The sequence below is a fragment of the Mesocricetus auratus genome, unplaced genomic scaffold (genome assembly GCF_017639785.1).
Source record: "Mesocricetus auratus isolate SY011 unplaced genomic scaffold, BCM_Maur_2.0 Super-Scaffold_100022, whole genome shotgun sequence".
NCBI lineage: Eukaryota > Metazoa > Chordata > Mammalia > Rodentia > Cricetidae > Mesocricetus > Mesocricetus auratus.
In genome coordinates this window covers 31,280,204-31,300,327 of record NW_024429203.1, presented here as the reverse complement: position 1 = coordinate 31,300,327, position 20,124 = coordinate 31,280,204, and the positions used below count along the sequence as shown (strand labels likewise).

The 20,124-nt window shown below is 42.2% G+C and overlaps 1 protein-coding gene across 3 annotated transcripts; it reads left to right on the top strand.

The window, feature by feature from the left end:
• The first annotated feature begins 2,426 nt into the window (after nucleotides 1–2,426).
• On the top strand, nucleotides 2,427–9,147 carry CUNH11orf87 (chromosome unknown C11orf87 homolog). 3 transcript variants are annotated; one of them, XM_013113017.3, is made up of 2 exons: nucleotides 2,427–2,641; nucleotides 3,724–9,147. In XM_013113017.3, the coding sequence occupies exon 2, from the start codon at nucleotides 3,989–3,991 to the stop codon at nucleotides 4,577–4,579; it is 591 nt and encodes a 196-aa protein (XP_012968471.1). In that variant the 5' UTR covers nucleotides 2,427–2,641; nucleotides 3,724–3,988; the 3' UTR covers nucleotides 4,580–9,147. The 3 variants fall into 3 exon arrangements, with proteins under 3 accessions (XP_012968471.1, XP_005069591.1, XP_012968472.1); XM_005069534.4 differs by lacking the exon at nucleotides 2,427–2,641 and adding an exon at nucleotides 2,781–2,936; XM_013113018.3 differs by lacking the exon at nucleotides 2,427–2,641 and adding an exon at nucleotides 3,042–3,583.
• Nucleotides 9,148–20,124: the final 10,977 nt, after the last annotated feature.

Sequence of the window (20,124 nt, the reverse complement as noted above, 5' to 3'; positions counted from 1 at the left end):
GTTTATAGGCATGCACTAGCACACCCATTTTTAAACAGTCTTGGGGATCAAATCCAAAACTTGAGCATTCTAAGCAAGCCAATTACTTATATCCCTAACACCTCAGACATTTTTGCTGAATAAAAGTAAAAAGGGGGAAAAGTGTACCAGGCTTTTGACCTGAAATGTATGTCTTTAGTCTGCCTAAATCATTTGTAATTAAATACCATTGTCTTCCAAATCACACTGAACTGTGGCATAATGTAGGTTATCTAGGGTAAGACCTTGTCTTTCCACTGGTTGTGGGAAATGATTCAGACACCTTAAGTACCCCTAATATAATGAAGAATCTTCATTTGTAATAAAAAAAGTAAGAACAGTGGAGTCCCATTACTGGCACATTACATTCCTATTATGAGATATTGTAGGGATACGTCTCCCTCTAGGAAAAAACCCAATAACTTCCCCAAATCTAGAAAACAGAGCACAAAGGGTTAATTCTGTGTAAAGATTTGTTTTTGGACAAGATAACTTTTTCTTTCTTTCTCTCTCTCTCTCTTTCTTTCTTTCTTTCTTTCTTTCTCTGCTTAAGACTCTCCTTAAATAGCCAGATCTCTTTTTGGAGTATTCAAAAATGGGTTTGCTTTACAACATGCTGAAGAGACTCAACTTTTCAAGAATAAAGACAGTACACAAATGGGTCACTGCCTGTCAGGTATCCATAGTGAAATCTTAGCTGTCACAGTGAAGCAAGCAAAGGCATACCACTCTCCAAATCCACCGCAGTCAGAATCACCAAATGTGGAAGGTGTCTTTAACAGGCACCAGGTCTCCTCCTTTGGAGAAGGAAGACTTATGCAAGCATCCAGGTCATTGGCCATCATTGACTGTGTGACCTTGGCAGTCAAAGGGCATCAATCTGTGATTTGAAGCAACTGTGCATTATTTAACATGTACTGAACAATTAGCTTAAAAAGTTTCAAATACTCTTTCTTATTGAGACAGTTATGAGGATAAAGCTGATGCTTCCCCTCTCTCTGTAGTGCTGTGGATAGAACCCAGGGCCTTCTACATGTTACACAAGTGTTTTAACACAGCTGCTCCCCAGCCCCAGATGATCTGTCCTCAATATATGAAAATAGATGTGGGGTGGAGGGGAGATATGATGTATCATTCATTCATGGCATGAACAGGAAGAGGAAAATGAAAATTTGGAGTAGGGTTAGATGAGAACATAAGGTCCGAAGAAGAAAGCTTTTGTTTTTCTTTTTGTATCAGATTCCACTTCACAACTCTAGCTGATACTAATGGGTAAGTGGCATCTAGTATTGCCATTAGCCTCCCCTCTGGTTGCATAGCAGGGAGAGGTAGGAACACACTTTACTGTCTAACTGAGAGAATAAATATTGCACTTCGCTAGACTCAAAGACAGGAGGTAAACAAGATAAAAGAAATGAAACACTTTTAATAAGTTATTTGACTGCCCTTAAAGACCATATAGTCTTTAGTCAGTGTTTCAAGACAGCTTTTCCAATTACATGGGTAAAAAAATAAGCAGATATTTTGAAGATGGCTCCTGTGATATAATACAGTAGTCCTGTTTCTAAAAGCTACTCATTCTCTGATCTCTAACAAGATTTTTGCAGGCTGCTGAGAGCCTTTCCAGTAGATATAAGCATTTAACTTAAAAAACTAAAGCATCAAGCACTTTGACAAAAATTAGAGTCAATGAAGGAACACTTTTCAGGCACCACACACAACGTTGAGAATTTTTACAGGTCACTGGTTTTCTACACTCCTCTTTATAATTTCCCCTTCCTGCATTGTAAGCCCGTGTATGCTTTGTGTGTTCACAAGACGATGTCCTCAAAAGAGAAGCAGTGCTTGATACAGTGGATGCGGCCTGGGCCTGGAGACGAAGTTGTGAGGGAAGACATCAAAAAGCAGATGGATGGAGTGACACACTTTGGTGACTGGTGGAGACAATGGAGTCTTTGATGCATATTTAGGTTCCTGTTTCTGATTCTGCCACAACACACTTTTGTTGACAAATGTCCTTGCCATTTCCCTGGTACAAGCAGTTTATGCTTAGAACCAGAGGCAGCAAAACTAGGATTTGGGGGTAGCAAGGATTCTGATCAGTCAACAGGAAGAAAGTGTGTGCCCAAGGGAAGAAGGTTCTCCTGGAGCAAACTGTGTACCTGGTGAAGGATGAAGTACAGAGCAATGGGGGAACTAAAGCCAGCCTCTTCCTAGGCAAAGGAGTGCCAGTGCTGAAGGTGGGTGCTGCTTGAGTGGAGGTGGGGGTGGGGTGGGGGTGGGTTTGCTCCTCCCAGCCCCGAAGCTGGGGAACAGCAGGGAACTGGGAATGGTGTTGGCGAGGCTGTCATGCCAGGACAAGGTGTTGGGTATGAGGGTGGGTGGGGGCCTGAGGGGTGGCTTGGAGCCCTGGCGGTGGCTGCCTGACGTCACCGGCCTCTCTGGCAATAGGCTAAGAGCTGAGCTTCTTGTAGCAGCAGCAAAGGCAGCGGCGGCGGCGGCGACGGCAGCAGCAGCAGCAGCAGCGCGACTCTGTCTCTGGTCCCTGCGCTCCTGCGCCTTCTGCAGCTGTCACTGCAGCCAAGGCGGGGGCTCCTTCTCTGCAGCCGGCTGGCCTTTCCAGGTAAGAGACAATGGTCCGGCCGAAGGCTTTCATGGCCAGGGGGCCCAGCGGCAGGAAGTGGGCGGGTAGGACCACTCCTGCGGCCTGCGCAGGCACCTCTGGTCAGAGCTTTGGCCCCCGCCCCTGCCCCGGCAGAGGCTAGCGCTTTGCCTTGCTGCTCCGCAGTGCAACAGTTTGCACCTGCCTTTTGGGAGAGGCAAGGAATCTGTGCTGCCTGCTGGGGGTCCTCCTGACTTGGTCCTCTACCACAGCCTCTGGGCCCTGGGGTCCGAGCCCTGGGAAGGCTGGAGACAAGGTCGGTTCCCCAAACTTTGCAGGCAGTAACCCTTGCCCTTCCAGTCCCTTCTCTGGGAGAAATAAAAAGGATACAGGCTGCTGTCAAATGGGAGGCTCAGGGAGATCGGGAGGAGGGGGGCGTTTGCGAGGATGTGCCTCAGCTGATCAGGTTGCTTCAGCTGTTTTTGATGGGTAGGAAGGGGGAGGAAGGTAGCCGGGAAGAAGGCTGGAGAAAGGTCGAGCATGATCCCGTGTGCCAGATCCAGCGTGACAGCTGTGGCTAGGGACAGAGGCAGTGGGACATATCCCCTGGGACTGGGACCTTGGGGGATCTGAAGGTCCAGGCTGGAAGTGTCTGGAGAGGGAAGGATGCGGAAAGAAGGCTGCATATAGGGAGCCTGCTTGGAGCGAATGCTGTCGAGAGTGGATCCTGAGTAGAGGTCCACCGAGCTCAGCGAGGAGGGCAGTTGGCTTTCTGGGAAGTAGATAGAGAAAACCAGCCTTGGCGGCCGCTGTTAGTAACAATTAGAAAGTTGTGCAGGGGGCAGGGCAGCTGCCTTCTCTGCTGAGTAACCAGTGTCTCCACGGTGCGGTGCGGTGTGGACGCCAGACCCCATCCGAGCCAGCGGAGCAGTTGGCAGCTGCTCTCCTGTGCTGCCAGGAGCGGTAGGATTGGGTCGGCCGGTGGGTTTTGGAGATGACAGCGCCCCTTTGAGGGCCGCTTGGCAGTGGTGGCAGATCCCTCTCGTTCCCCGCACTTGCTTTGGCAGTGGCCGGGACCCTAACTAATCCTGTTCTCTTTGCAGCACTGTGCCCCGGGAAAGGAAACTGGGCGCTTGGAGACAAGATCAACGAGGAACGGAGACAGTCTCTCTGGGGCCACTAGCTCTGGTCAGCTTACTTGCAGGGATTTGCTCCCTCAGTTTTTTGGCTGGAGCACTCACTCCCTCCAGCGCCAGGGAGCAAGCTGTTGGGGTGGCGTGGTGTGGGTTCTTGTCCTCATCTTGACCGGTGGGAACTGTGTGTCCAAGAGGAAGCCCGGTGGGCCTGGCCCCTCTCAGCCCAGCGCCGATGAGTGCCAGGGCGCCTAAAGAGCTGAGGCTGGCGCTGCCACCTTGTCTCCTCAACCGGACCTTTGCTTCCCACAATGCCAGTGGAGGCAGCAACGCAGGTGTCCGCAGCTCGGGCGCAGGTGGCGGCACCTGCATCACGCAGGTGGGACAGCAGCTCTTCCAGTCTTTTTCGTCCACGCTGGTGCTGATTGTCCTGGTCACTCTCATCTTCTGCCTCATCGTGCTGTCCCTCTCCACTTTCCACATCCATAAGCGTAGGATGAAGAAGCGGAAGATGCAGAGGGCTCAGGAGGAGTACGAGAGAGATCACTGCAGCGGCAGCCACGGTGGTGGTGGGCTGCCCCGGGCAGGTGTTCAAGCCCCAACCCAGGGAAAAGAAACTCGACTGGAGAGACAGCCCCGGGACTCCGCCTTCAGCACCCCCTCCAATGCCACCTCTTCCTCCTCTTCATCCCCTGGTCTCCTGTGCCAGGGTCCCTGTGCACCTCCGCCTCCACCGCCAGCCCCCAGTCCACCCGGAGCACATGCAGCTTCCTCCTGTTTGGACACAGCTGGCGAGGGCCTTTTGCAAACAGTGGTACTGTCCTGATTGTGTAGCCTTTTCCTCACCCCTTCCTCATTTTCAGCATCTTTGCCATCCTCGCTTTTGTTCCTCCTTTCTTTCTTTTCCGTTCTCCTGTGGCCCCTCTTTCCTCTGCCCTCTTTCCTTACCTGCCCACCCTTTTACTGTTTCTCCTCCGCCGAGGCACTGTGCGGTATTTGTAAATATTGGGCAAGGAAAGTCTCAGAGGAAGAAATAACGCTGATAATACTTTATTGATATTTATAGTAATTACTATACTATTAATAACACAGTCCAAGCGCATGACAAATCACATAATTTCTCATTGTCAATGATGGCTGCATCTTCCCTCTCCACTCCGTGTCCCCCTCTCAGTAAGGAGGAGAAACCGCACAAAAGCCACCAAATATATAAAAGACAATGACACAGGAGCAAAGGGAGGGGAGGGGGCCGGTGGTGTTGTATATAGCTGTCAAGTGAAGGTTTAGTAGCCTTTCTGCCCCTCCCCCATGGGCTTTCACTTTTCCTTTAGCTTCTCTCTCCTCCCATTTCCTCCCCTTCAGCCGGGCTCAGGCATTAGTATATTATAAAGGAATCACTAAGCACCAGAGACCACAGAGAATGTCCCAGAAAAACGTTTAGGACAGGTAATCCCTCTCTAGTCAGTCATGTCTTCACTTTTTGGTTCCCCTGGGCAGAGTTTTCCAGTTTACTTTTAGAAATATCTCTCGCTGGCCGAGCGCAAAACAAAACAAAATTCATACTATCTGCTTTTGCCCCCCACGCCATCCGTAGGGTCCCCCCTTGCACACTTGATTGGTGGCCTGGCCTTTTTTGGTTTTTCTTGAGCCTCAGAGAGGTCAGGAGCTGTCCAGCCATGTCTGGTGCTGAAAATGTCTCGCCCTTATGGTTTCCTCCTCTGGTTGTGCAGGCCAAAGAAGGAGCTGTTTTGAAAAGTGATTGTCTTGGTTTTGATTGGTTTCTTTCTTCTTTTTCTACAATTGGATTAGCGTGTTCTATTGTTTTGCTTATTATTAAACATTTAGTAAGTTACCTTTATCTAAAAAAAAGTATTAGGTAATGTGCAGTTCTGAAAATGCAGTATCTAACCAACCAGTATGTTTCTGTTTTATTTTTAGAACAAGTGCACCTTTGTTATATACTTATTATATTGGTACCAAATACAAAAGAAAACTATAGTTCTGTGACATGTCCTCCAAACTGTATATTCTTGTTCTGACTTTCCAGCTGTTGATATAATGGTTGCCACTGGCTGAGGAAGTCAGTGGTGCAGGCCTGGCTTCTGTTTCTGGAAGTGTTCTTTTGTATTTTACTCTGTAGTAGACTATTATAAAGAGATGACACCCACGTTTCCCTTTTTCTTTTGTGAATAACAGAAATGGCCACAACAGAAAACAGCTAATGGATGTGCAAGAATGCCATCTATTAAAATCATGGCTAATATTTCAGCAGTGCCTGTAGTTTTCTGCATGCAGTTACCACCTGGAGGCAGTGGTGTGTGTGCTTGCTTGTACTGTATGTGTTGGGGGAAAGACTGGTGGAGATGTTGGGCAATTTGGATGACAGGACATGCAAATTTCCAAGTTAAATCAGTAAATGCTTACAGTATAAAAATGTTTACAGCTTGTTTAGTTACAACTCTGTGCCTGCATCTGATATACAGCAATGGAGGATCTTTCTTCTTTCTAAGTCTGACCTAATTGACCTCCATGAACACATAGAAAATACTGAGGAAAAAAGAAAGTGGGAGAGAAGGTAAATCTTTTGTCCTCTCTTCAAATGTCAGATAAATGCATTTATGTTAGACTCTGATGCTGGGTGTAAAGCAGTGGGACCCACACACTTATCCCTCTCCCGAGTCACTAGTTGCCCTCAATTCACTGTCCTGTTTCAGGTTGTATATGCTTATTATACAGAGAAACTATTGCCTCTAATGTTTTTGGATATTATAAAGTTCCCCAAGCTCAGTCTGTATCTTTATGAAATAAGTTAATAAGGTTGGTTTCAGTCACCTGAGTCCTTTTCTGAAGCACAGGACATCATGTAAGCATGCCATGTTGTGTCATTAGGAAGACCGGATATAATACCTGGATATAATATGTTAAATAATGAACCAGATTCTCTCCAGTGCCTTAGTCATTTCCTAGTAACAGGTCAGAGCGCATTCACTCCTTCAGGCTACCAAGGAACGGGACAGTGTATCTGAGCTCTACCCTGTACAACAGAATGACTAAGGCACTGTGGAGAAGAATGTCCATTAATCTCTTTAACTTACCCTCATCCAACTGTATCTCTTAACACCTTCTTACAGAATGGCTTTTGAATGTGAAATCTGAATAGAACCAGGGACCCAGAAAGAAGGAAAGCTTCATCATTTCAATGAGCTCTACTTAAGTGTGTAGATATTACTTTCTTCCCATTATTCGGTGCACTTTTTTTCTTTACAGTAAATATTTTCCCATTTTATTAAAGCAATAAGATATTCTTTTTTGAGTAGTGCTAGATGCTGATTCCACTTCCTTGGTGCTGAAGCAACTCATGTGTTCCTGCCTTATGAATCACAGTGCATTCAAGGCATGCAATAATAATCCCCTTCCAAGAAGCAGCCTGTACACCCTAGGGGGCAATGTCCTACATCCTTTTCCAAAAGAGATAGAACAAGAAATGAGCGAATTATGTGTATTTTTTTAAAAAAGTCTCGATACCTCTAACCATAAGCACACATCTGTAATGTGCTATTATTGTGCACCTTTAACTGTTTATGCCTTTCCCCATCAATTGACTAGGGTTTAATATTTTAATAGTGTCCTGTGTAAAGATGATGCAGCTTGTTAATCACGTTTCATACTGAGTTTAATATGCTGTGAACCTGGTGGTGTTGCACAAGATTTCTGTGAGCTAGAATGAGAATTACATGAAATTCTAGTAGATCAGACCCCACACCAAATTATTGCAATAAGCATATGACAATGCAAATTTCTATAGACTCTGTTTAGATCGCTACTTAGTGAGCTCAGCTGACCCATATGACATTCAAGATTTCATTTTTATGAAATAAAACACAATATGGAAATATCTAAATTTACTCTAAGGATTTTATTTATTGATGTCCAGTCAAACTAATTGCTTCAACCCTCTATAGATACAGCTCAACTCCTGCACTTGCTATTCAGTATTAATAAAGTAGCATGCTTGATTCTTACTGTTTTAAAAAATGAGAAAATAAGAAAGAGAATGCCAATATGCCAACTGTATGGGACTCTGACTCTTGAAGATGTAGATGGATATAATCTTTAGAATTTATATACACCCATAGATATGTATTTATATATGCATACATTTTGTACAAATTTACAATGAAATTTTTGTATTCTCTTTTCTGTCATTATGAGTATGAGACTGAAACCAAATAGTTGTTCCATCCTCTGATCCGGAGAGGGTCTGAGAAGTCAGGTAAATGCATGTACTTGTTTCTTTGGGGGTCAAATTGGAATGACTTTCTCTTTATTTAATGGAAGGGGAGAGTCTTCCTCAGCTTGAGAAATTGGTAATTAGATAAGCTTCCTTTCCTATATTAGTGACTCAAATGTAGCAATGGTAATGAAGTTATGACCATATCAATGTGGTCCAGCTATCTAGGTGGAATAAAAAAATCCATCTGAAAGAGCTCTGGAGCCATCTAGACCACAATCATGGATTGCCATTTGAATTTTCTTTTTCAATTTATATGTTGTATAAAATACAACATATATATGCGTATTTAAAAACAAAATGAAAATATATTATTTGTTTAGTTTGACAAGCAGCTTTTTGGAAAATGTGGACAATTTAGCTTTAAACATTACTTTGGCTTTTGACTTTATCTCCCTTCCTATCTGTATCCATTGAATTGATTAGATAATGACTAAAACTTCTTTTTTTTTCACTGCATAGGCATAGGCTTTGAGTGCTTTTCTGTGGGTAGTGGCTGAGAAATTACTAATGATATTATCGGAGAGCTATGGGCTAAATTAGAACCAGAAACTTTAATTTGGCTTCTAAGGCCCACTCTCAGGTGAATCTAGGCTTAGAATCTGAAAAGCCACTTGTTCCTGTTTAAAGCAGTGATTATGGCTCACAACTGTTACAGTTCATGTAAGAATGAATCGCCGCATCTACGCAAGAAGTATTTTATCACTGGGATGAGTATAAATCTTATTCTGGCTTGTTTTTCTTTCCCTTATTTGGTAACATTTGAGAAGCAGATATGGCTTGGCATCAGTGTTTATCAATGCCACCAACCTGATGGTACCACTGGTGCCATGTAGGAATGTTTAGTGGAGAATAAGAACTGACTTAGCTTTAATTGGGGGACAATGAATTATTCAAGTTATTTTACCTATTTGAGGCAGTATTTTTCACAGAGACTCGTGATCTCACAGGATTGCTGCTACAGAGAGGTTAACAACAGTGACAGCACCCACAGAAAAAAAATGATTTTTGAACTTGAGTATATCTAATAGAATAAAAACAGGTACTAGAATTCATAAAAAACTTGTTTTGCTTTTATATCAATAAAAGAGTTTTCTTGTTAATTGGCTTTTTGGACACTATTTCCTTATTTAGTGTATAACATGCCAGGGTTAGAAAGTTTCTCACCCCGTTACACTTAGATACAGTTTTTTTAAAAGAGACAATTAAAAATGTTTTTGCAACTCATCTGCTCTTCTACACAAACCATCTGCATTTCAGAAAAGGTGTGTGTGTGTGTGTGTGTGAAAGAGAGACAGACAGACAGACAGACAGTCTGTGTATGTGTGAGCGTGTGTGTGCATGTGTGTGAGTGTGTGGTGCATGTGTGTGAGTGTGTGTGTGTGAGTCATGTGTGTGAGATAGTGAGTGTATGAATGTGCATACATGTGTGTGGGAGTGAGTGTATAAGTGTGTGTGAGCACGTGTGTGTGTGCCCATGTGTCTGTGTTCATGTGTGTATTTGTCATAATCCAGTAAACAGAGTCTACTGTGACAATTCGGTGGTCCTTTTAGGCACCAGCTCGAAGCCTTGAGGCTATTCTCTCTCCTTCCCCCTTCACTGTTCAAACATAACCTAGTCTATCAGGGAGAGATGCAAAAACCGGTTTTGCCATTTAAAGAGGAATGTCCCAGGCTCACACAATTTCAAAAGGAACCTAGTTGAGCCCTACTGAAAAGCAGCTTGTCAGGGCTGCTTCTTACTGTACAGTACTGTGTCCTACCCTGACTTCCTCCTGACATGCATTGTTATATTCTTAGACCCTGACCTTTGTCTCCAATCTGTAATTTATCACAGGACTCTTCATCCCAGCCTTACTGTTCCTAGATCTACCCAGTGCTCTCACATACCACCTCCCTATTGAAGATACCGTGAAGGTCTGGCTTTCCTGAATTCTGGACTTGCATTGAAGGGCGTGAGTTCTCAGGATCATGAATCAAGCCTCTTCCTCTGCCATCTCGGCTCTATGGTTCTTGTAACATGTTAGATGTCATGCAGAAATATTTCTTCTGAAGTTGCATAACCTCACACTTCTAAGGTCACACAGTCCAATATCTGAGTATATGTAGGCTTGTCATTTATCCTCAAAGCTGTTTAGATGTTTATCAAACAGGACCAACAGACGTTTTGACTTCTAACAATTGTAGAAGACTGAAAAACCTTCATAGCTACTTACCTTACTTTATTCTTCTACTTTATTTTTGTCTCAAAATTGCCCCAGACTAAAAGTAGCAGTTATTTTTCCTCATGGTCTCTAATCTCTTCCAGAGATTCTTCCCACAGAGATGAGCTTTTCTCTTACTCAGTGTACCTTGTCTCCTTTCTGACATCAATTTTGTGATTAATTCTTGAACTAAGAATAGGAAACGTAATTGTGAGCCTATTGGTAAGGTACTCCAAACTGCCCCTGTGGCAATTCTCTGCATTGATGCAAAGCAAGGGTGCTCATCGTTAAGCCTTATTCTCCTTTCCCCTAAGGTTCTGATCTTCTTGTTTTTGTTTCTCCTTTGCTACCCACTCTAAACCTCCCAGTCCGACTAGAATACCTAATTACTGATTGGAGCTTTAGCCATAAGTCACTATTTGACCTGCAATAAGGTACACCCACTTCTCTGTACTGACCCCAGACTGCCCTACTCCCCAGCCTCTGGGAGCTGCAATTGTGTATAGGAAATTTTAACCTTGAGCTGAGATGGACTTCTACTGGGTATTGGATACTGAAGTGAAAATGAACATCTAGCTTTACCTGATGGCAGCAGTATGTTTGGATAAGTGATTTAAAAGAACTAATCTCTAACCATATCTTCACTCTCAGGAGGTGTACATTATAACATCACTTATTTGGCATAATAGAAGGGTGGATATTAACGTAGCTTGCTCTTACTGGGATGGCATGGATTTATTTTCTTGTTCTTTGGATTTCCCAGGCAATGGATTAATCTATGAAACATTAGCTATATACATATATATATGTATATATATGTATTTATTTTGTGTTGAATACTAAAGTCTAATTTTTTTCCAAATACACCATCTTCATATGTTTCCCAGATTGGAATTGATGCAGATAATATTATGTTCCTGCCTCTAAAATTCCTGGCTCATTTTCCCAAATTTTACAGATTAAGATACTTTAGACATGAGTATTTTTTACCCTCTTTTTGACCTCACCGTGGACATCCCTATATACCTGTAAACTGACTGTTTTCCTTGTCTGTGACTTGGTGTTGGGTGGGTTAATTTTTACCTGGAAGTCTCTCATCACTTCTCAGCACATCTGAAATCCTAGGGTAGCCTTTGCCTGCCTCAGTGCACTGAAGTCTCAAAGACTTATTGAGGTGGCAGACATGTTCATCCTTAGCATGCCGACATACAAAAGGAGAGCATCCACCTTATTTTTCTATGCTTAATCTCATTTTCCTCACAAAGTCTTGTATACTGTGTAATTCTTTCAAGAAAATCTCCAGATGTTCCCTTCTATGTTTCTTTCCAAGCTCGTAACTGGGTGTGATTTATGTTATCTTGTGACAGACAGAGTGGGAAGTTTGTCCAGACCTAAACAGCATTAAGAGGATTCTTTCTGGGTCTAGTCTACATCTTGAAGTGGTGACACTAGGACTCAAGTCCTTTCTGTATCCACCATCATAGCCCAGGACTGTGAGTATTTTCACACAGATTTAACATGCAGTACCATCCAGGTTCCAACTGTAGGCCTTCGCTGTTTTACCATGTCCTAATCACAGCTGGAGCTCCCCTATGAGGGTGAGTGAGACTTCCTGGGCCCCTCTGTGTGTCCTATTCAGATAATGGGTCCCAGGAAGCTTTCTGCTTATTGCCACCACAGCCATTCACTTCCACCTGTTGTTGGGGCAGAAAGTTCCTTCTAGCAGAACTAGGGAGATTGCTTATGTGATCACTAGCCTCAAAGACCATCGACTCCCTGATCCTATCAGAGTGCTGATCACTGGGCCAAATATCTCTCTGTTCTAAAATTTTTTTCTGAATCAAAGTATTTAGGGAAAAACCCTGTCATGCATCTTCTTCCAGTCAATGTCTGATATCTCCTAAATGACCCAGGCTTGAAAAGTATTGACTTTTCTATATGGTTCCTTAAGGATGTCATTTGGCATGATCAGACAGGAACAGGTAGGTTTTGGGGATTTCTGTTTTATAAATGATACATCCTAAAATTGTACTTCAAACTCACAGCTTAAATTGGAAAACAGGGCATGGAAGAGAACCTAGTCTGAAAGCAGACAACTTTGCATCAGAAAGTGGTTCAGTTTATTTTATTTGTCATCCTTATTTGCACAACGTGATGATTCCACTTTCACTTAGGAAGATTTGATCACCTTCCGCTACCTTCCATTGTATGATTTTCCAAGTAAGCCTTTAATTAAATTACTTAAGCAATAAACATGAGCTCAATTTCAGTAGAATAGCACTCAGTCCTTTGTCAAGCATCCTTGAGAGAGATATATATGTTGGCAGTATTTGGTTCTTCAACCTAGACCAGACTTCTCAAGGGATAAAAAGGGGAAGTGAAAGTCACAAGTACCAAAGAGGAGTCATGGCCAAGGAAGAAAAGAAGAGAAACTAGGACACTGATTTCTCTATTTTTCACCATGACCTGGACCACTTCCCTTTATTGTAGTGTGTACTCCTATGGTAAAGGATGGTGCTTTTGCCCTGTCCACTGGCATGCTGTCACAGAATCAACTACATGGTTGATTTCTGTCTTACATTTATGCAACTTTATTCTTTATTCAACTCCATTCCCTCTCCCTGATAGCTGTGAATCAGCCTGTAGTAGCTCTGAGTGCCCAGCCACATTCTGATCTTAGTGTGGCCACAGATAACTAATCTTAATTTGTCCACTGACTGGGTTTTCATTGACAGGTGTTATAAAGATCTTATTTATGAAATGATTTCCTAGAACCATTCACTTTTAACACTTGAAAGTTCTTTCAAGTCATAGGTAATCTCAGAGCCATCTGTTTGCTAGACATCTCTTTTGGTGCCAGACATGTCACAGTAAAGAATATAAACAAAGTATCCTGACTTCACTTTTTTGCAAGTTAGAAAATTCACAAACATACAGAGAATACAATTACTCGAGTCCTTATGTTTCAATGACCACTCCACATTTTAAAACATTTGCATGCATTACTAATTTCATATGAAACTGTGATGGTATTCTCTCCAGATAAGCCTTATATAACGCCTACTTGTGTTAAGTACTATCTATTTTCATTGTAAACAGTGGAGAGAGTCATTAAACAAAACGTCTGAGTAGATTATGGAGTATGTTTAAGGATGAATATGCTATAAGACAGTAGATTCAAAAAAGGAAGACTGTGATGGGAAAGAATGTTGGATTTTCAATACAGTAGGCAAGGAAGATCTCATTGAGAAAAATAATATTTGAGAAAAGACTTGAGGCAATGCAGATATGGGCTAACTGACTAAAGATCATTTGGCTAGAAGGATTTTGAAAATTTATTTTCCCCAGGTCCCTAATCTTATAAATGAACACAGAGAGAGTTTGGTAGGAAGAAGATAAGAAAATTATGTTTTACAAGCATTGTATTAGCTACTGACACAGTCCACGTGGTAAGGAGAGGGTAGCCTAGAGCACTTTATAGTTTATAAACGAACACACTCCCATTCAATTGAAGTTCAATTAAATGTGTGTCACTTTGGGGTACAAAAAAGTGATAACTAAATTTGCATGTGAGGGCTGAGAAGGGTTTCCGAAAGCAGATTGCTTGTTGTTGAACCTTTCAAGATGGGTTACAGTTCTTCGAAGACAAAGGGGACAGTTTTAGTGGAAATAAAACATGTCCAAAGCCACACAGGAAAAGCATTGCGTATGTCTATGGACTGCTACAATACCTAAACAGGGAGGAAAGGCCAGATCATGAAGGGCCCTGCAAAAGGCATCGTTGGGAGATGTGCCTTTCCTTTTGTCAGTGGAGAAATCAATGAGAGATTTGGAATAGAGGGAAGCGTTATATATTTGGACATATTAAAGATTGTCCTTGGGGGGGCCAGTGTATAGAACTGATGAAGTGGTGGCTGAAATGCCAGGTAAAAATATATCAGTGTGTTCAGATGAAAGCTTGAACCAGGGGGATCAGAGACAAAGAATATAGATGCATCTAGGAGCATGCTATGTTATGGATCTGGTAGAGGTAGTGATCCATAGCATAAAGACAAGGAAGAAAACAATGAAAAGAAAGGGCAATATAGGCTTCTGACTTCTGTTTTGACGATCAAAGCAATACTGATTGGTTCTACTTATATGTTCTGACTTACGGACAAAGTTATTCATTAATTAAAATGAATTCTGTTGGGCGGAAGCTATGGTTTGTGGGTGCAGTCTATGATGTATTTGTCTCCAGGCTATGCCTACAATATGGTTAAGACTAGTTTAACATAGCCACCTGGAATTTAATGCGTGACCTTTCCAGACTGCTCATTGTCTAACAACCTGGGGGCGGGTTATGTTTAGAAGGGTGTATGTCCTGATTAGAAAACAGATGAGAAGGGAGGCAAGATTTTGGTGAATGTGTTAACTTATTTTCTGCTGCTGTGATAAATATCCTGCCAGAAGTAACTCAAGAAAGACAGGGTTGTTTGGGCTGACTTACCAAAGGGGTCCAGGTCATCATGGCAGGAGGCCATGCAATGGAGATGTGCTGTGGGGAAAGACCACCCAGCAGCCAGCAGTCATAGAGCAGAGAGAGAATAAGAAATGAAACCAGTCCTCCCTCCAGTAACACACTTCCACCAACAAGGTGCCATCTCCTAATGGGTCTAGAACCTGCCCCCAAAGTACCACTTGCTGGGGACGAAGTATTCAAACAGATGTGCCTCTGGGGGCCACTTGCCATTCAAACTACACAGTGAACATTTTAAAAAGCCAACATAGATGGGATGTGGGGCACAGCTTGTGTTGTAATTTTTGCTGTGATACAGGATGGCCCACATTCCTTGAAATAGTTCTTAACTTCCCCATGTTTTAATTTTATGAAGGTTTTTTTTTGAGCATATTAAGTGAGGAAATGGAGGGAAAGAGCTGATCATAGTGGGTGGCTATCACATTATGACTTCTGTTCTTGCTTTCTGGGGTTGAGTGGAGGAAAGGGTAAAGTCATTTTTCCAGTAGAGGATTGCTAGAAAACTCATGTTCCCTGCGCTTTGAAGTTGCATTGCCACCTCTAGCAAAGTGCCTAGCACATTATGGTCATTCAACAAAAACGATGTTGAATACATTGAACTCTATGGACTCATGCCTGATGAAGGACTTTGTTACAGTTTTAAGGTGTCTAGCCAGAGTCATGTCAGCACCAGAAAAAACAAACAACACAAAGCAACAGTTGTGATTTATCACCCATTTTACCTTACTTATTTTGAATAACAATATGAAGGGTGACATCATTAAAATCCTTGCCATTTTTTTAGTGATGTCTGTCTTCTAAGATGTTTTCCAGTTGCAATGACCTAACCTATGTCCTAGCCCTGCTTGGCAAGCCTGCTTTTAGGACCCCAGTCTTATTACTTATGGTTTATTCAGAGGCAATGGGTCAAACAAGGGAACTGAAGCCAGATGAACATTCATGGAAGGAAAAGGATCATGTAAGCTGCCAGTTGTGTAGTGTTTACTCATGGTCAGTCAACTCCTGTGTGCTGGGGAAATGCTAAGGAAAAAGACAGGGTCCTTCCTGTCTAGGAGCTTCTGACTTGGTTAAAGAGACAAATCTTTCAGAGTGCAACAATAAAGAGAAAACTCAGTCAAAATGGCAGTTAGAGACAAGATAAGCCTAACTTGAATGGACACAATTCAGTTATCAATGGTATTTATATCTTTCATTCTCATGTCCAGAAATTCAGGTATAGAACTCATCTTCCTGGAGACAGAGAGATATGGGTCTGACAATAAGATTTGAAGTTGTGGCAAAGAAAGCCATAGACTCTGCCTCTTCTTACTAGAATGCAGGCCATTGTCCTCCAGTAGTTAGGAAGACGAATTGCCCCTGGCAGAACTGTCACAATCCATCAGTTTCATTTTAATACTTCTACCAACTCAAAATACTACAGTTTTCTAATCAGTCCAATGCTACAGTGTCTAAGTCAAAATTATGTCCCTGTCTTAAGAGCTGTGTTTTATTCTCCATTTTATCAGAGTCATACTCTGTGCAATACTGAGCATGCATACTTGGTGTTAATTACCAATGATGACTAATTCAGTTGGAAGGAAACACCTCATTTTCACAGAAGTTTCCAGCTCCTTTAACAGAAAGGGATATTTTAGGACAGGGTATTGGGTGTCCAAGAATGATCTTGCTAGTCTTCTGATATTACCAAAGAAGAAGCCTTCTGCCAACTAAACTTTCCTCCAACAGGACTCACCACACATTAAGATCTCAATTCTAGAAGAGAAACACATTTGACTCCCAGGCCTATACCTATCAAGTAACTTCATATAAAAACAAAACAATATTGTAAAGGAAGAGGAAAAGTCAACTAATAAAGTTCTTATTCCTCACATGGGAACTATTTGAATCCATGTTGAAACACCTACTATTTTTTTTCACACAGTGTCTGTCTGATGAAAAGTCTGGCTCTTCCTGAACAGACTTATGACTATGGCTTGGCAACCCCACAGAACCTCTGTGAGGGCTGAGCACTTGTGTTTGAACTGAGAGGCTGGCTGAGTGAAGCTCATTGATTAACCCTTTACTCCTGCTGGGCTCAGGCCCAGAGTACCCAGTGGTTCAGACTTTACATGTGTGTGGTCCCTATCACATGGGCTCACCCTCCTTGACACTGGCTTTTACCCTCTCAGTCAAGTGTGAGGGCCACCTTGGCTAGATGGGACATGAGACTGAGCATATCCCCACAGAATCCCACCGCAGGCTCTGTGCCTCTTTGGAAAGCAGAGCTTCCTCAGATCTGGTCCAGAGCTGTGGGTCATCACTGACTTCTGCTGCTTCCAGACTGTGCTGCTGTGGATCTTCTGCTGTGTCTCTTTAGCCCCTGTGCCTCTGTAGCAGGCCATTGGTCCAAACAATGACAAAATGTTAGGAGAAGAATCTCCAAGGAGGTCCTGTCTCCCCAATGGCAATTTGTCTGATCTTTTCCCTTGTAGAGAGGCATCATCAGTAGGTACTTTATCACATTTTATGATCTTTCTTAGCCAGACATAAATTGGTGTCTATCTTTGTCTCTGCTTTGCATTGAGCTGAGCTACTTCATCTGACATTAAGAGTAAAACTCAGGGCTTATTTCCTATATATATATATATATATATATATATATATATATATAAAGAATAGAAGTTCATGGAGATGAAATCATCCTCCCCAAGGTCACTAAATGATTGGGTCTTAATTTGTGTTAAAGTTTGCCTAACTCCCAAGCCTCTGCTCCATTTCACCAGAGTATGGATACTGTGGCCCGAGCACTTCCTCCAAATCTTGGTGCATCATTTAGTGTACAAATTTTGGCTACTTGCTCCACTTTTTTTCTGTCTCAACTTTCCCTCCTGAAAAAATGGCAACTGAAAATAAGTTAACATTTCTATGTATTCAGAAATGTCTGTTGCAGGCAGGAGAGATGGCTCAGTCCCTGAAGCGTTTGCTGTGGAAACATGAGGCCCGAGTTGGACCATCAGAAATCATGTAAAAAAAAGAACAGAAAAGAAGAGTAGGGGCATGGTGGGGCATGGTGGTGGGAGCTTGTAATCCTAGTGCTGGGAGGTGGAGACAGACTTGGCATTCACTGGCCAGCCACCCTAGCAATCTCCAAGGCAATGTGATACCCTGTCTAACTAAATAAAGTAGATGGCACTGGAGGAACTACAGGGCACGTTGTCCTCTGCACATGCACAAGAAAATGTCTGTCACATAGTAACTGCTTAAGGGTCAGTTAGCAAGTGCCAACAAAAGATTGTCTCAAAGCAATACCAGCAAGGTGCTTTCTTGAAGCCATGAGCTTTCTCACCACCTTTTCTGTATGTGGTCACTGTGGCTTTATCACATGTTAAAGGAAGACTGGCTGGTAGATTCTAGAAATTTATTAACCTTGATCTACAAATATTTCATTTTAGGAATACTTCTTCCATGAAAGTCCTATATATACTAGACTATACCTAAAGAGGAAGAGTTAGGTATAGCAAGAACTGAAAGAAAATAAACACAGTCATTTCCAAAAATTTCTCTGACCATCAGGAAAGCTCTTGTAGCTCAACATAAGCCACAAGCTAGATGTGGAGAAATATGGGCCTGTATGAACATCCTCTGACAAAGAGCAATGTGCCCCACCTTGTCACCTGGGAAGACTATAAGGGGGTCCAGCAACATATACAGTCATACACAGTGATGGACACCAGACGCATCCATGGAAATCTTGGAGAAAGCATCCTTTAGCCATACACAAAGCAAATTAAATGCCCTTGAGAATTTTAGCAAGCATCTCTCTAGAACATATGCATTTGCTACTTTCTCATTGCTCTGATAAAATAAATGACAAGAACAAGTTTTGTTGAGGAGAGGTTTTTTTTCTTTCTTGCTGACTTTTTGAGTGAATACAGTCCTGTGTGATGCACAGTTCTATGGAGGCAGGAGACACAAGGCAGCTGCTTGTCCACATCTTAGTGGATCAAAAAGCAGAAAAGATGTTTATGTCCATATCATAACCACAAGAGGAAAAGCACTCTGAGGTGCAAGGGACTTAGATTTGGGACTCATCTGGTCTACTTTGTCAGTCACCAGATGTAGGACTTGAAACAATTTGCTCAGACGCACTGAGCCTTTACTTGGGTGAGTGATGAAAGGGGATAATAACATCTACATAGAAAAATCACTTTGATTTTTAGTATAAGAATGAAATATATCTGGCACAACTGGAATACAAATTGTACTTCTTTCAACAACAGCGATAGTCATTATTTATTGTGTAGTTTATATATATATATAAATTATGTATTATAAATAATATAAACTGTATATTATATAGTATAATAAATTGTTTATTAAAATAAATTATACATATATAGTTTCTTTCTATGAGGTCATAGGACATAAGTACTATTATTCGGCTTTTCTGTAACTGAGAAAATGTGAAGTTGATAAACTAAATTTTCTAAAGTCCCTGAACTAGATCTAATAGAAGCACAGTTCGATACTGTCTTTGAGCCTAAACTCTAGCACTGTCTTCTGGTATGCTACTTTTCCTTCTCCATCTTTGCCATTTTGCTATAATTCCTTTAGACTTTCAGAGATGACCATATGGCATTGGAGATCACCCATTGTCACAAACACAGTTATTAGCTATCTGTTAACTTAGTTTACTCGCTCATTCCTGAGACTTTCATAAATGTCAAGGAAGCTAGAGGAAAGCAGATCAGAGCCAGGGAGCAAACCCAATTGATGCAGTGATGTAGTTTATCTTCTAAAGAATGATGCAGTTTGGGGCCTGGCCTTTAGCTCTTATTGTCCCATGGTTCTGCAGTGACATACTGTATAAAAAGTAGGCTGAGTTCTACTGTCCCTACACTGATTTGGGGGTGCCACATGGGCTTAATATGAACTTCTTAATTAAAACTTGAGCAGACACTCACTGATAATGTTCTTGCTCATTTTTTCGCCAAATGTGGTCTGCAAGTTGCCTCCTATACCTCACGGGTATGGGATCCTTGCATTGAATTCAAATTGCTTTCTTTGAAAGGAAGACTCAGGACCTACCTGTTTGGAAACTAATGCATCAGACAATCCAATGAACTATAGGTTTCCAAGCGTGGTTCATTCACATAGGGGATCCTGATATGTGATGGAAGCTATGACTTATCTTAGCTTGGGAGTGAGATAAGCAAATAGCACAACAGTGAACAACCCTCCATAGCATGGCCAATGCTTACTGGCAGGCTTCAGAATCAAAGACATTATCCTTAGACTTGAGACCAAAATGAAAATATGCAGAGAGCAAATACCTGCACATATCTGTGAAAAAATGAGATTGTTTTCCTCTGAAGAGA